Source organism: Ovis canadensis, chromosome 5, assembly GCF_042477335.2.
Source record: "Ovis canadensis isolate MfBH-ARS-UI-01 breed Bighorn chromosome 5, ARS-UI_OviCan_v2, whole genome shotgun sequence".
Lineage (NCBI taxonomy): Eukaryota > Metazoa > Chordata > Mammalia > Artiodactyla > Bovidae > Ovis > Ovis canadensis.
Genome location: NC_091249.1, coordinates 58,988,967 through 59,002,987, shown reverse-complemented (window position 1 = coordinate 59,002,987; position 14,021 = coordinate 58,988,967). Strand labels below are relative to the sequence as shown.

The 14,021-nt window shown below is 38.3% G+C and overlaps 1 protein-coding gene across 1 annotated transcript; it reads right to left on the bottom strand.

Annotated features, from left to right (window-relative positions):
* Positions 1-894: 894 nt before the first annotated feature.
* On the bottom strand, positions 895-11,037 carry C5H5orf24 (chromosome 5 C5orf24 homolog). The gene is made up of 2 exons (XM_069592078.1): positions 10,694-11,037; positions 895-5,402 (listed from the first exon to the last, which is right to left on the bottom strand). Exon 2 carries the CDS (start codon positions 5,397-5,399, stop codon positions 4,833-4,835), a length of 567 nt encoding a protein of 188 aa, XP_069448179.1. The 5' UTR covers positions 5,400-5,402; positions 10,694-11,037; the 3' UTR covers positions 895-4,832.
* Between the last annotated feature and the right edge of the window lie 2,984 nt (positions 11,038-14,021).

Here is a 14,021-nt window from a genome sequence, read left to right as displayed (position 1 = left end):
CTTTAAATAATTTCTGAAGTTTAACCCTTTCAAAAATACATGGTTTAAACAAAGATAAGGATTGCCATTACCTTTTTTTCCTTTTTTTTAAATTTTGTTAAAAAAAATATTATACACGACCATAGTTCACTCTTGTATCCTGGTAAAGCATCTTAATCAGACTTATTTTAATTAATGAACATTTCTTAGAAGTTTTGGGACAGGCTTTATGTACTGTTTATAAGTATGATTTCTGAAGAAAAGCAAATGCATTAGTATGTTTGCCTTAAACTTGTAGACTAAACCAACTATTGTCAAATAAACAGTGATAACAGTGAAAAATAAATAAATAGATAAAAGGATCAAGCACATTTAAATTTAAGCCTTTAGGGACTTCTTGGCAGCCTAGTGGTTAAGACTCTGAGTTCCCAGAGTAGGGGGCATAGGTTCAATCCCTGGTCAGGGAACTAAGATCCTACACACTATACGGTACAAACAAAAAAGAAAAAATTAAGCCTTTATTAGACCCATTAGTCTGAAGTATCTTGATAATTAGAAGGAGACTCACTTATAGGTTAGAAGTTTAAATTACAATTATATAAATAATTACTATTTTGAAAAAAAAATACAGAAAGGCAGATTTTAGGAATCACAACCCAACGAAAATACAAAATTACCAATTATAAAAGAGTAATTAGCATTTACTTATTTTTTTATTTTTACTTTTTCAGCTGCGCTACACAGCATGTGAGATCTTAGTTCCCTAACCAGGGATCGAACCCACACCCACTTGAACTAACCCACTCCCGCTCACAGTGGAAGCACAGAGTCTTAACCACTGGACTGCCCGGGTTTTACCATTTAAAATTACCCTACTTGGAAGAAATACTCTAAGAAATAGAGTAGTAAACACAGTTGGTTTTGAAGTAATGACTTTATTAATAAATATACATCCATATGATGATGTAGATACAAATCATGAACACTACTCCATTCCCATACACATAATTGCACACGAGTAGCTCAAGTTCATGGACATAAAAACATACACAGTATCTATTCAGACTTTTTACAGCAGAGGACAGCGTGCTTATATGTTAATCGGTAATTATTTTCTCCATAATTATCTGTGGAAAAATGAAACTGAAAACTAAAAGAATCAAAGTGGTCTGATTACTATAAATCACATACTTGATTTACTGTAGCATTAAATTTTCCAAAATTAAATACATTATATGTGAGAGAACAGATTTATCTACTTGGGGAGAGTAAGGGGAGAAAGCAAAGGAAAGATTTAGATACATCCTAGAGTTTAACAGCATATAGTTAAGACATAATAAAGAGAAAAACATATTAAGTCAAAGGGAAAAAACGTTTCAAGCAACTGTTGTGAATTCTTATGTTTTACTATATACGGATCATAAAATTTTACTGCATATATAGACCATGACTGACAAAGTAGCAGTTATTGTTAACATCCCCTGAATTGTTCTTTTAAAGCTTCTTAGAATATAAAAGTTTGTTGTTGTTGTTGTTGTTGTTTTCATTTAGCTCATACATTGGCTTTTCCTACATTGTATGAGTCACCTTTAACCTAATAAATGGATCCAGATCATTCCTTTTGCTCCTTAATTTTAAAAAAAGTTACTTATTTCATGAAAAAATACATGTAAATTCACACAAACATCAGTTTGGAATTAATATTACCTTTACTACCTTAACAGATGCTTCTTTTAAAAAGTAAATAAAAAATATAAAGAAGTTTTTAGTATAACTGAAAACACTGATTTTTAAAACATCTCCAAATATTTAAAATTAATCAGATACCTATTTTTTTCCAATACAATGTGCTAATTTTTTTTAATATCCAGTGCAAAACTCCAAAGATAGTATCAAAATCATCCCACACTAAAGATTAGTTATGCAAAGTTATATCTGTCAAAAAATGAAAATTTCATCTGTATTAGCTCCTAATATATTGATATAAGAATAAATAAGGCATGTTAAAATATTTTTTAAAGAAAAAAGTAAAGCAAACTTACTTGAATAGCAGATCATTTTCTGACCAACAGTTTAAATATAGAATAGTGAAACCTATTTTGTGAATAACAGAATTACACAATATAAAATTAGCAATTTACCTTTCAAGGAACAAGTACACAGTGGGGGGGAAAAGCCAGTTTTCCCCAGCTGATTATATTAAAGTATAAGGAATTGTTTAACATGCTATTTCAGTGTTTATCATGACAAGAGACAGTGTTACAAAAGATGCACAACATAGTCTTTGTAGAGAAGTAAAAATATTTTCTATGTTAAGACTTCATTCATGTTATCACTTAGATGTCTTTCTCTTCAACATGGCACCAATAAACTGTTCACAAGGATAAAAGAAAATAGAATAAGATGCTCCTCAGCATACAGATCTAATACTCCAGGTAACTTCTCATAAAACAGAAAATTCAGCTTTCTAAATGGGGTTATCCAATCACTTTTTTTTCCTGGAACATAGCTCCTGATATTAATAAAACACTGTTATGGACATAACTTCCTTTAGTTGATCTCACCATTCATTAACTTGTATATGAGATTCTTCATACAATTCATCTGCTTTATCTTCTGACACACAGCACAGCACCACTGAGTAGATGTGCTGGAGGATGGAGACCCGGGAGGGGAACAAATGTAGGAAAATGCAGGGAGAGAGGGCATGTTCAACAAAATCAGGAAAGACAATAAAACTGAAAGGGAAACATCAAGTGGGCACACTCTGAAACACAATACACAATCACACCCTTGACTATGATACATGTAATTCTATGGGAGAACATTAAAGTTAACAACTGCTTTCAGGAATTCAAAGGAGGACTTCTAAGCAGCCAACTGCTAAAACGTCATCTTTGGAAACAACTGAACGACAAATACATGATAAAAGTGGATGGATGAACATATGAATAGAGATGTAAGCATCTGTGTGTGTCAGAAGTTATACTGTTCTAAGTAGATTCATATTAAAAGTTTTGTATTTTAAGCTTCTGCAAGAAGAAACTGTTATAGCAATTTAGCTGCCAGAATGTTACAACTAATTATGTAGTCATCCAACATTGCTCTCTATGGTTTGTGCAAAGCTAAAATTGTTGAGGTCACTGTCTTAGAAGCCAGTGCGCACACGGTCCCCACATAAAATGCAACACCTCTTACTGTAAAGAGCAGCATAAAGTCCAGCTCTTTGTGTCTGGCATGGCTGGAACACCTGAAGGCTTGCTGCTTTTTTCCTGATAAAACAGTTATGAAACATGACATCCATTTGCAACCAGTTTGCATTAACTGAGAGCAAACCCAAGCAACATAACATGCGCCCTTTGAAAATTAAAATTTTCAAAGATTAAAAATCTGGGGATCCTGCAAACCTACATTATAATTTCAAAGGCATTTAAGCTCACAAATACATCCACAGTTAACTTTAAAATTCAGTGGAATTTTTTTCCCCAAATCCAAAGTTTATAATAATCTATTTTATTTAGATCAAACTCAGAATAAATAAAAATGTATATTAACGAAGACTGCTTTCAAAAAGAGGAACGAGAGATATCCCTCTGTCCCTTCTATACATGTCTGCCCAATGTTTTTTTTTCCTTTCCTATCTTGCTTCTAAAGGAAAATCTGTTGGAAAAAAATTTATTTTGGATGAAGTGGTCTTATTAGAGCCACGATGAGATTTTTAATTAAACTAATCAACATATTTCTTACATGTTTCATGCATAGATTGATTCCTATTTCTTAATATTTGGGTTCTGACAGTCAGAAAACTGCATCTTGTTTGTACCAGTTTTACAGTCTACCATTCAATTTTTGTCCTTTGGTAGATATAGACCTGAAACCAACAGTAAGTGCTAATGCAATGGGACAATTTATCAGAAAAAATTTAAAAATATTTTTAAATAAATGAACATTATTAAACAGTGTTTTAAGCATAATGCTTTATAACTAAGTATATAAAAGGTAAAATGTATTAACTATAGCAACATGCAGGCCTTAAGAATATTTCTTTTTCTATTATATTAAATATGCTATTCTCAGAATGCATTGTATTTCACCAAAAATGTAATGTGCAGTTTTTATTAAAAAGTTTAATTTTTTTGTAAATATGAATTGTTTGTAGTGTTTGGTATACATGCTGTTAGGCAATTAAAAACTACACAACCTAAACATGGCTGAAAGGCAAATGCTAAAGAACTGTTAAAGAAATAATGGTTAAATCAATTAATGCCATGTAGATCAATAAATAAGAAACTGTTTAAACCTAGAACATTAAAAATAAGATTTTTAACATATGAAGTCTATGTAAATGCCAAAGCATATATCTGTGTCCTGTCTCATGAACATAAATGTTACCAAAAAATACCCTCCAGCCACTACCTCAAGTAATCCTGAATCATTAATTTGCTTTGTTCCATCAGTTAAAAATACCTTTGATACTATCTTTATTATATTGTAAGCTAACTTCACAAACTAATAGGTATAATGGTTTCAAATATGTAGCACATAAAGCATTTAGAATGACAAAAAAAATAGTAATGAAATGAGATACAACCATAACTCTAAAGGAAAAGCAAAAACGATTTAGATAGGTGTTACACTTGAACCTATGTACAAATACAAAGCCACTGCTTATGCCTTGAGTGCGTCTGTCAGCATATGACAGTTTCTGAGCAAAAGCAGAAAAAAAAAAAAAATCAAATGGGAAAACAAATTTGGAAAGCCCAGGCCATACCATGTATGTCGAAATAAAACCAAGAAGCTTTGGGATTATCCACGATCTTCCTTCTAAACCTGGCCCTCCTTTCCTGCCTCATTCATTCATTGGGTGGCTTGATTTCGCTGCTGGTTTCCTCCACCCCATGAACAGCTCTACCATGTATCATAGGGTAAGGAAAAGCAGCAGTCCCACAGCCATAGCCAAGATCGGCAAGACGGGATAGAGCTTTAATGCTACCTGGAGGTCTCCCTGGGCTGACTTTGTATCCTGCAGCTTTAGTTGTACCCAAAGGTCTGCCTGGGCTTGTTTTAAATCCAGCCGCTTTGGTGGTTCCCAGGGGTCTGCCTGTGCTGGTCCGGTATCCTGCTGATTTGGTGGTTCCTGAAGGCCGGCCACGCTTACCAGATCGGTTGAGATTTTTCTTTTTCTTTAGTTCATCTTTTATCTCTATGCTTCTGCCACCTGCAGTCTGCAAGTGTGTTTCATTTAATGGGTCTTGCCTCTGACAAACCATTGGTTTGTGGCTGACTGTGTGGCTGTATTTGTTTTGCTGGGAGGAATATATGTCAAACTGATCAGCAGCTCTCATGGCATCTTCATTGAGGCAGGAAGGTTTGCCAGGTCCACAAAAAGCTGGATTACTGCTGGCAACAGGATGCATCATTTTCTACCAAAAATAAAGGACAAATATGCATAAACACACATATAAAAATATATATCTGAATGACAGCATTTAGTGGGAAAACAGTCAGTCTCCCAACAACTATGCAGGCTCTCTAAAATTAGCTGACAGGCAGAACTCCAGACCACTTATAAACACACACACACACACATCAGCAGATTCAAAGATACTTCTTTTTTCTCAATTTAATCACCGGTAGGCATAAAAGCCATGCAAGATAACTAACACCAGTACTGATTTAGTAGTCATAATGTTTTCTGCATAGGAATTAGAAAAGTGTGTATGCAAAATCTGTTATATTTTGTAGCTTTTTCTTTTCTAGATTAAGTCTGAAAAAAGATAATAAAGATAAGAACTGTTATTAACATACTTTTTTTTCTTTAGTTTCCTTAACATTCTTTGAATGTCTCCCTTTGGCCTTTCACTGTATTTCCCACATGTATACTTCTGATCCAGCCAGTTTTCAAAGATGGAGGCTTCTTCAGCATTATCATAATTTATTATTTATACAAAATCCTGAGTGTATGTTACACTGTATAAAGACAGAATGTGCCAAACAAAGAACACAATCTGTTGGCCGCAGGCACTGACTCTCTTCAAACTGTTCTATCCAAACAGGAGGCAGCACCAACATAAAGGGTAAACAAAGGTTTCCATTAGCTAAAATAAGTGAACATTTATAAAACAACTGAAGCTTATACTAAAAAATATGTGTAACAATCATAATAAAATACTTTTTAAAGTGTAGTTATCAAGACAAAATGCTGAATTGTCCCTTGGCCATAAATATGACATGAATCTTTTCCCCTTATAAGAGCTCTGTAACTAACAGTCCAATGACTCTATTTTGTCTGTGAAACATCCCTGTGAATTGTTTCTTATCTAAAGGCTATGTAATATGACCACCACAATGACAAGTCAGCTCTCAATAGCCACATCATTTAGAAACACAGAAAAAGAGAATCTATACAGACTACAATATTATATTTCAATGAGGTTAAAAAAAAAAGACATGGGTTCTAATTCATATTTAGAGTTACAAATGTCTATGAAGGTTCAGATATTTGCCTGTACCTTTCATAAATGTAAAACTGCACCAAAACCCCAGTTATGAAAATAGTTACTCCAAGAGGCTAAGAACATATAATTAATGTGAGCCAAAACCACTGCAAATTTACTTCAATCATAAACCTAAAAGGAAATGGGAATCAACTCAAAGAACTGAATTCAGTTACATTACTAAACATTTGCTAAAAATCAACAGATATAGAGCCATCTTCCATCTAGCTTAAAAATCTTAACTATGAAGGAAAAACATCTACAATGAGAAGCTACTTGTTTATGGCAGAAGCCTTATAGATCTGAGAACATAAAACAAGACTGGAGCTAAACACAAATATCAAAAGGAGTAATTCCTCACTCATTCCCCAAGCATATAATGAGAATGAGGTTATTAATTATCATTTCATTTGCTCAAATTCTAATTTCAAATGAGAAATAAGAGATCAAGATATGTTCCAAATGTAATACCAGTAACTGAAAGTTACCAGTTTTTGAGATTTTCTATGTGGCAGGTAATAAGCTTGGTACTACATCTCAACTCTATCATCACTACAACTCAGCTTTATGAGGAACATACTATTAGCTCTATTTTAACTTCAAGCAACTTGCCAGGGTCACACATTAGGAAACAGTAAAGCCAAATACAAATTCAGATAAATTTTGAATCAACAGGGTTTCTTCACAAGCACAATTATTATTTGAGTCAGGTAATTCTTTAGCTAGGGTGAAGGTGAGGGGTTGTCCTGTGCATTTTAAGATGCTTAGCAGCATCCCTGCCCTCTACCCACTGCACTCCCTAGATGTCAGTTTCTATACCCTCCTCTTCTCCCTTTCAATTTGTAACAACCAAAATATTCTCCAGAAGTTGCCAAATATTCTCGGGGTGTGTGTTGGGGGGTGTGCAGGGGACAAAATCTACCACCCATCATGAGAATCACTCAGCTATACTAAAATGAAAACACAAAAGTCAATTCAAAATACTTCTGCTGAGGACTTTCCTAGTGGTCCAGTGATAAAGAATCTGCCTGCCAATGCAGGGGACAAGGGTTTGATCACTGGTCCAGGAAGATTCCAATGCCATGGGCATCACAGGTACTGAGCCTGTACCCTAGAGCCTGTGCTCAATGAGAAGTCTGGGCACTGCAACTAGAGAGTAGCCCCCTCTCTCGCCACAGCTAGAAAAAGCAACAAAGATCCAACGCAGCCAAAAATAAATAAATAAGGAAATACTCCTGTCAAAATTTTTATTCAACTCTTAAGCTACTACCTCTTCAAATATCCACAAAACCTTTCTATTGATAACATCTACAACACCTAAATCAAATAGATTTGTTTTCCAAACTGAAGAAAAGCCATCGTTGGAATTTGTGAAGAGACCAACCACATTCCTCTCCCCTACAAGTTATAAACTGAGAGAGAAATATACACAGGACTTAGATAGGAATCAAAATACTATTTTATTGCCAATAAAATTGGACTAGAGACCACATGCAAATACAAAGAGAAACACACTAGACCTCTGAGCAGACTGCAAGAGAAAAAGTGATCCCTTTCTTTTTTTCTAGTCATGCCTTGTGGCTTGGGCCACACAGCGAAAGCACAGAGTCTTAACCACTAGACTGCCAGGGAATTCCCAAGGTGACTTCTTTTTCAATTTTATTATTCAGAAATCACCCTGCTGAAAAGCTCTAGTATAAACAGCCAGAAAGGTACCAGTCCTCTTCCACAGAAAGTACTGCCAGTAAAAGGAGAAACCGGTTTTTTCCCTACAATCTGCTGCAGTGTTTTACAGCTCACGCCTTTTAAGCTCCTATCGCTAACCAAAACCTTCCCTCTGGACCTACTTCCCTTAGCTTCATTTTCTCTTAATATATCAGAACATTCATCATCTGTTATCACTATCAGGATATACAGTCTCAGTTTACATTATGTTTAGGTTTTCAGAAGCAAGATTCTGCCATATATCCTTTACTCAGACACCAATACCGTTCAACTAACACTGAAGAAAAACACAACATTTAAACAGTAGGCAGACAAAAAAAAAATTTTCACCCATCTTCAACTCCTTTAATCTTCTCAGGAATGTATGCATTTGGTTTGTATTACGCTTTTCTAATATTTTATTTATTTATCTGGCTGCTCCTGGTCTTAGTTGTGGCATGTGAAGTCATAGCTGCTGCGCCATGTGGGATCTAGTCCCCAACCAGAGATGGAAGTTAGGTCCTCTGCTTTGGGAGCACAGAGTTCCAGCCACTGGACCACCAGGGAAGTCCCGGTGTGTATTATGTTAACTTACTTCTGATATAGCTCATTTATAACAGAGGGCCAACTCCATGCAAAACACTATTCTAAGAATCAGGACACAAAACAGACAGGAGTAAAGTTGTTTACCCAAGAAAAGACAAGATACTTACTTAAAAGATTTCTAAAGGCTAGTTTAGAAGGGCTCTATATTTTCCTTCCCCGCTAACACCAAAAAATCTGTACAATTCTCTCCTTACTCAATAATTAACAATCTGGAAAAGAAATTTACTATGACTGTTACCCATGTAAACAGTTACCTAAAAAAAAGGAATAGAGTTAAAACCAATCTTTCTCTACTTTCAGGAGTCAACTTTTTAAGATGGGAGTCAGCATCATTAGATCCTTCTGTGCACAATCGTCATACACATAAGCATACACAGTGGTAGGTGCATGTTGAATTGATACACATTCAAGCTTTAATTGTACACTTAACAATGCCTCCCTGGTCCCAGCTCAGGGCTCACCAGATAACCGTTCCTTCTTGACTCTTCGGATACCAGAGAGTTCACTGAAAGCAATGCAGGCCTCATTTCTTAAGAGAGTTAAAATAACTACTACTATAACTAATACATTTCTAGAAAGTTTGAACTGAATGAAATCCAAGAATACAAAACCAGACTGTGAAGACTAGCAAAGGTTAATAATTTTTTTAAATAGTTCACTGACTATAAGGGAATCAACTAAGAGCTTCTATATATTTTAACACTGACTAAATCAGAATTCTCTTTTTTCAAATATTTGTTTGGCTGTTCCAGGTCTTAGTTGTGGCATACGCGAACTAATTCCCTGCCCAGGGATCGAACCCGGGTCCGTGAGTTGAGAGCATGGAGTCTTAGCCACGGGACCACCTAAATTTGAATTCCTAAAGCATATGCTAAAACTTGCCATCCCTGAAGTTGTTTTACTGTGCATTTAACCTCGGAAGTCTTTTCGTGAGCTGTTCTTTATGAAACAATTCATTTTCCTTCTCCTGAATGTAGTAGTTATTACTGCCAATATAAAAAACTACAACTATTTTTAGTAACTTCAGAACGTATTCACTTTTAAACATGGAGAAAATCGTCCTTTCAAGAAATCCAAGTTCCGCTCTCTTCTAAAGAGCAAACGCATAATTCTCAGAGGTTTATTTCATGCCGTTTGGCTTGTAACAACCATAATCATACGCGATTTCATAATTCTAAATAAAAGTACATTTGTGAGCGACTCCACTCAGAAAATCTATTCAGCAAAGGCTAAAACAAATGCCAGCAGCCATGCACTCTGCCCCACCACGGAAAGTTTTGATACTAGAACAGAACATAAATAACGGCCTTCTTTGTCTTCCTTCTCCTCCTTAATTGTGCCCCACTGCGCAGTTTCCCCGGTGCCGGAATCCTTATTTGACAAGAGGCGTGTAGAAATATATTACCTGTTGTGCCCGAAAGCGATTTTATTAGTGTATCAGCAATAACAACTTTGTAAGAGATATACGCCCACACTAGAGAAAGGGCTGTGTAGCCTCCGATAATCAAAATTGATCGCCCGCCGTCGTGCACCCGGAGTTCGGCAAGCTGCACAAGTCACAGGCTACTCCATCTGGATGTCCATCTCGAAGTGGGCAGGCATTAATTTAAAGTGGCGGGGGGAGAAGTGATTCCGACCTCCCGAAGAAAAGAAAGGGCGACCCCTCCCCCCGCCGCAAGAGGAATTTCCCCCCAATAATGGCTTCAAGCCCAGGAAGAGCAGGCTACAGACCCGGGCCCCTCCTCTCGCTCCGGGCTAGGCCAGAGCCCGTTCTCAGGCGCGGGTCGGAGAGCTCTTCCCACCAGCTGGCTAGGCCCTCATTCTGGCCCTCTCCTTGCCTTCTCCACGAGCACCCGCCGCCCACTCTGCCCCTGGCCCGGCTGACAAACCCCCGCGCGCCTACTTACCTCAGCCGCTCCTAGCCCGGCCCCTCAGCGTGCCCAGGGGCTGCCCATCGGCTGGAAACCTCACGCTGGCGCCGCTCCTTTCCCAGCCCGACGCCTCTATACTGCGCTGAGAGCCCGAGACGAAGGGAAACGCAGGGAGGGCGTTGGCGGCGAAGCGGACGCTGGTTTCCAGCTCCCACCGCAGCCACCGCTCACAAATCTGCCCCGGACGCAGGAGGAAGAGGCCGCCACAGCCCCGTAGAGCGAGGTGCGGCGTGCGCGAGCTCGCGAGCACCGCGCACGCACACGCACGACGCGAGACCCAATCTCCCGCCGAGGACCAGCACGCCAGCCTGGGGAAGAGTAGCCCAGGGAGCCAGGCTGCGCTTGCGCGGCAAGACGGCAGGAGGCGGGGCTTAGGCCGGAGCTACCTAGGCTCTGGTGCAGATCGCGCTCTCCAAAGGCTAAAAACTTCGTGAAGTGGATTTTCATCGCACTTCGGTGATACGAAGGAGCCTGGTAGGCTGCAGTCCATGGGGTCGCTAAGAGCCAGACACAACTGAGCGACTTCACTTTCTCTTTTCACCTTCATGCATTGGAGAAGGAAATGGCAACCCACTCCAGTCTTCTTCCCTGGAGAATCCCAGGGACGGGGGAGCCTGGGCTGCCGTCTATGGGGTCGCACGGAGTCGGACACGACTGAAGCGACTTAGCAGTAGCAGTCAGTGATACTGGATCTATTACTGACCCCATTTTTCAAATTAAGAGGACTAATAAATTGTGGAGCTAGGATTTGCACCCAGCACCCTTTGGCAAAAAGGTTGCCTTATTGTTCTAGGCGCTGCCCAAAGTACATTGACACGACAAGCCTAAAAGTTACTTATGTATGGGCGGGGTGAGGTCTCCACCTGAAAATATTAATAAAATGGGGAATATTCAAATAATGAGGTGTTTGAGCTCCCAGTACTAGGATCATGCAATAATTCTCATTTTGTGAGGCTAACTTTAAAGGTTAATAATGAAGTTTTTATGTCCATGACCTCCTCAGAATTACCATATTCTTCATTCCATCATGACAGGGAGGTAGTTTGCTTACAAGACAGGACAGGACAAGCAAACAGGACAGGTAGTTTGCTTACAAGATCTCCATTTATGTAGCTACTGCAAGATTTCTAACTTATGGGTCACCCCATACAACCCAATTTAGCAAACGGTATTAGTTTCCCCAGTTCTTCCCTCGGTTAATTCAAAGATGTCAGAAAGGGGAGGATTTAGAATTAGGAACGCTGCTGTGCAGAAGATATACATTTTTAAAAGCATGGTTGTTTTATGTTTTAAAATATTTTTCCCAGCCATGCCAGGCTGCTTCCAGGTTCCTAATTCCCCGACCAGGGATCGAACCCAGACTCAGCAGTGAAAGTGTGGAGTCCTAATCACTGGACCACCAGAGGATTCCCAGGAAGGCAATTTTTCTGACTGTGGCAAAAGCCAGAGGCAGGTACTTGATCCTTTTGCCCATGCAATGAACACTTAAGGATATAATTCTTAGCAATGACTTATACCATGAGTCAGCATTTGGCCCAGTGGTGCTGCCAGTAGGAAATAAAGGAAGAGTAACAACTTTTCTGGGTGAACACACAAGGAGGAACATGGTAGGTTACAGTTCATCGAGTCACAAGAGCCGGACATGACTTAGCGCCTAAACAAAACAACAGCAACAACACAAACCGGGAGGCAAACCAAATAGAGTACACAGAACCAGGCAAGCTCAATCATTTCTGGCAAGCAGGGTTCTGTAACAAGATTCTAACTCTCAATCTAATTAATTCTATAAAATACTAGAAAACAGGACTGATCATACTAGTATTGTTCACATAGAACAATACCAACATAGAAAACAACTAAAACATATACACGGATTTTAGGGCACATGAAGTAGCCTTCCAAAGACTTTTTAAAAACAAGTTTTCTCTAAGCAAGATTTCTTTTTTTATTCTTGAAAGGGAAATATAAGAATGCACTGTAGTGCTGCCATAACATGACTTTTCCAGATCCTTAATTTTTGTAATTTTAAGTTTCAACCAAAATAGCATTTGTACATAAAAAACCACTTAAGAAGAAAATCTGTCAATGGCCTGGTGGTCCAGTGCTAAGGACTCTTGCATTGCTGAGTCGGTTCAATCCCTGGTAGGGGAACTAAGCTCCCCGCAAGTCGTGAGGTATGGCCAAAAGGAAATTTTCATACCAGTAAGGTCAAATGATTTGCAGGCCCAATGGAGAAGCAGACAGAGGAACAGAGGAAGTCAGACATTCCCAGGTTTGGGACCTTGGACAGTGTGTGCATGTGCCTGCCTGTGGGTGTATGTGCACACGTGCATACACACGCTCAGTCACAGCCCACCAGGCTCCTCGGTCCATTGGAGTTTTCAGGCAAGAATACTGGAGCAGGATGCCATTTTGTCCTTCAGGGGGTCTTTCCCACCTAGACAGATTGTGTCTCCTGCACTGGCAGGCAATTCTTTACCATTGAGCTGCCTGGGAAGCCACGGTACCTTGGACAAGTCACTGCTTTTTCCAAACGCTTACATATGTGTGAAATGAAGATAATGTCAAAGTACTAAGAATACAGGACAGACACAGTCCCTAACCTCAAGAAACTTACCTTCTGGTGTAGCAGACAAAAATGCAAATAATCAAAATACAGTGTTAAAAGCAATGATCTGGTATTTTCAGATAATTATCTCAAGTTGGTCTTAATGAGGTACTGTAGTACACATAACATGGTAGAATGTACAACTAGTGCTGAATATAGAGGCTTTTTCAAGGGCATTTATCCTCACTTCATTTGTAAAAAGAGCACACTTATAATTGTCACACTATTTGACTTATATCCAAACATTTCTTCTTCAAAAGTGTACACCTGTGAAATACAATTTGGACTCAACTCAACATTCTGCATTCCTTCTCCAAGAGCCTCAACCTGGCCCAGAATAGGCCAGTCATATAGGCAAACCATCATGATAAATGGTGACTCTATATATGCGAAAAGGCCAAAATAGGAATATTCAAATAGAGTGGGAACCGGCTGCTGCTTAAAGATCTTTCAATTAAAGCAATGAGTCCTCTAAAATGCTATTCATTTGAACTGAAAGATATCTATAGGAAAAATGAATTTCATTTTCTAGATTTTAGTAGTCACTGACTGTCCTTGCTAGTATACACTATACACCATATAGCAACACTGAAAGATACAGCAATAAAGAAAACTTCAGAAAATGTCCTCCCACACACCCATTGTAGTAAGAGTACTAATTATTCAGGCACTATTTTTATATGCTTTAATGATTTA

Excerpts from the sequence above, each read along its gene's own strand:
- C5H5orf24 (XM_069592078.1), bottom strand. The coding sequence starts at position 5,399 with ATGATGCATCCTGTTGCCAGCAGTAATCCAGCTTTTTGTGGACCTGGC.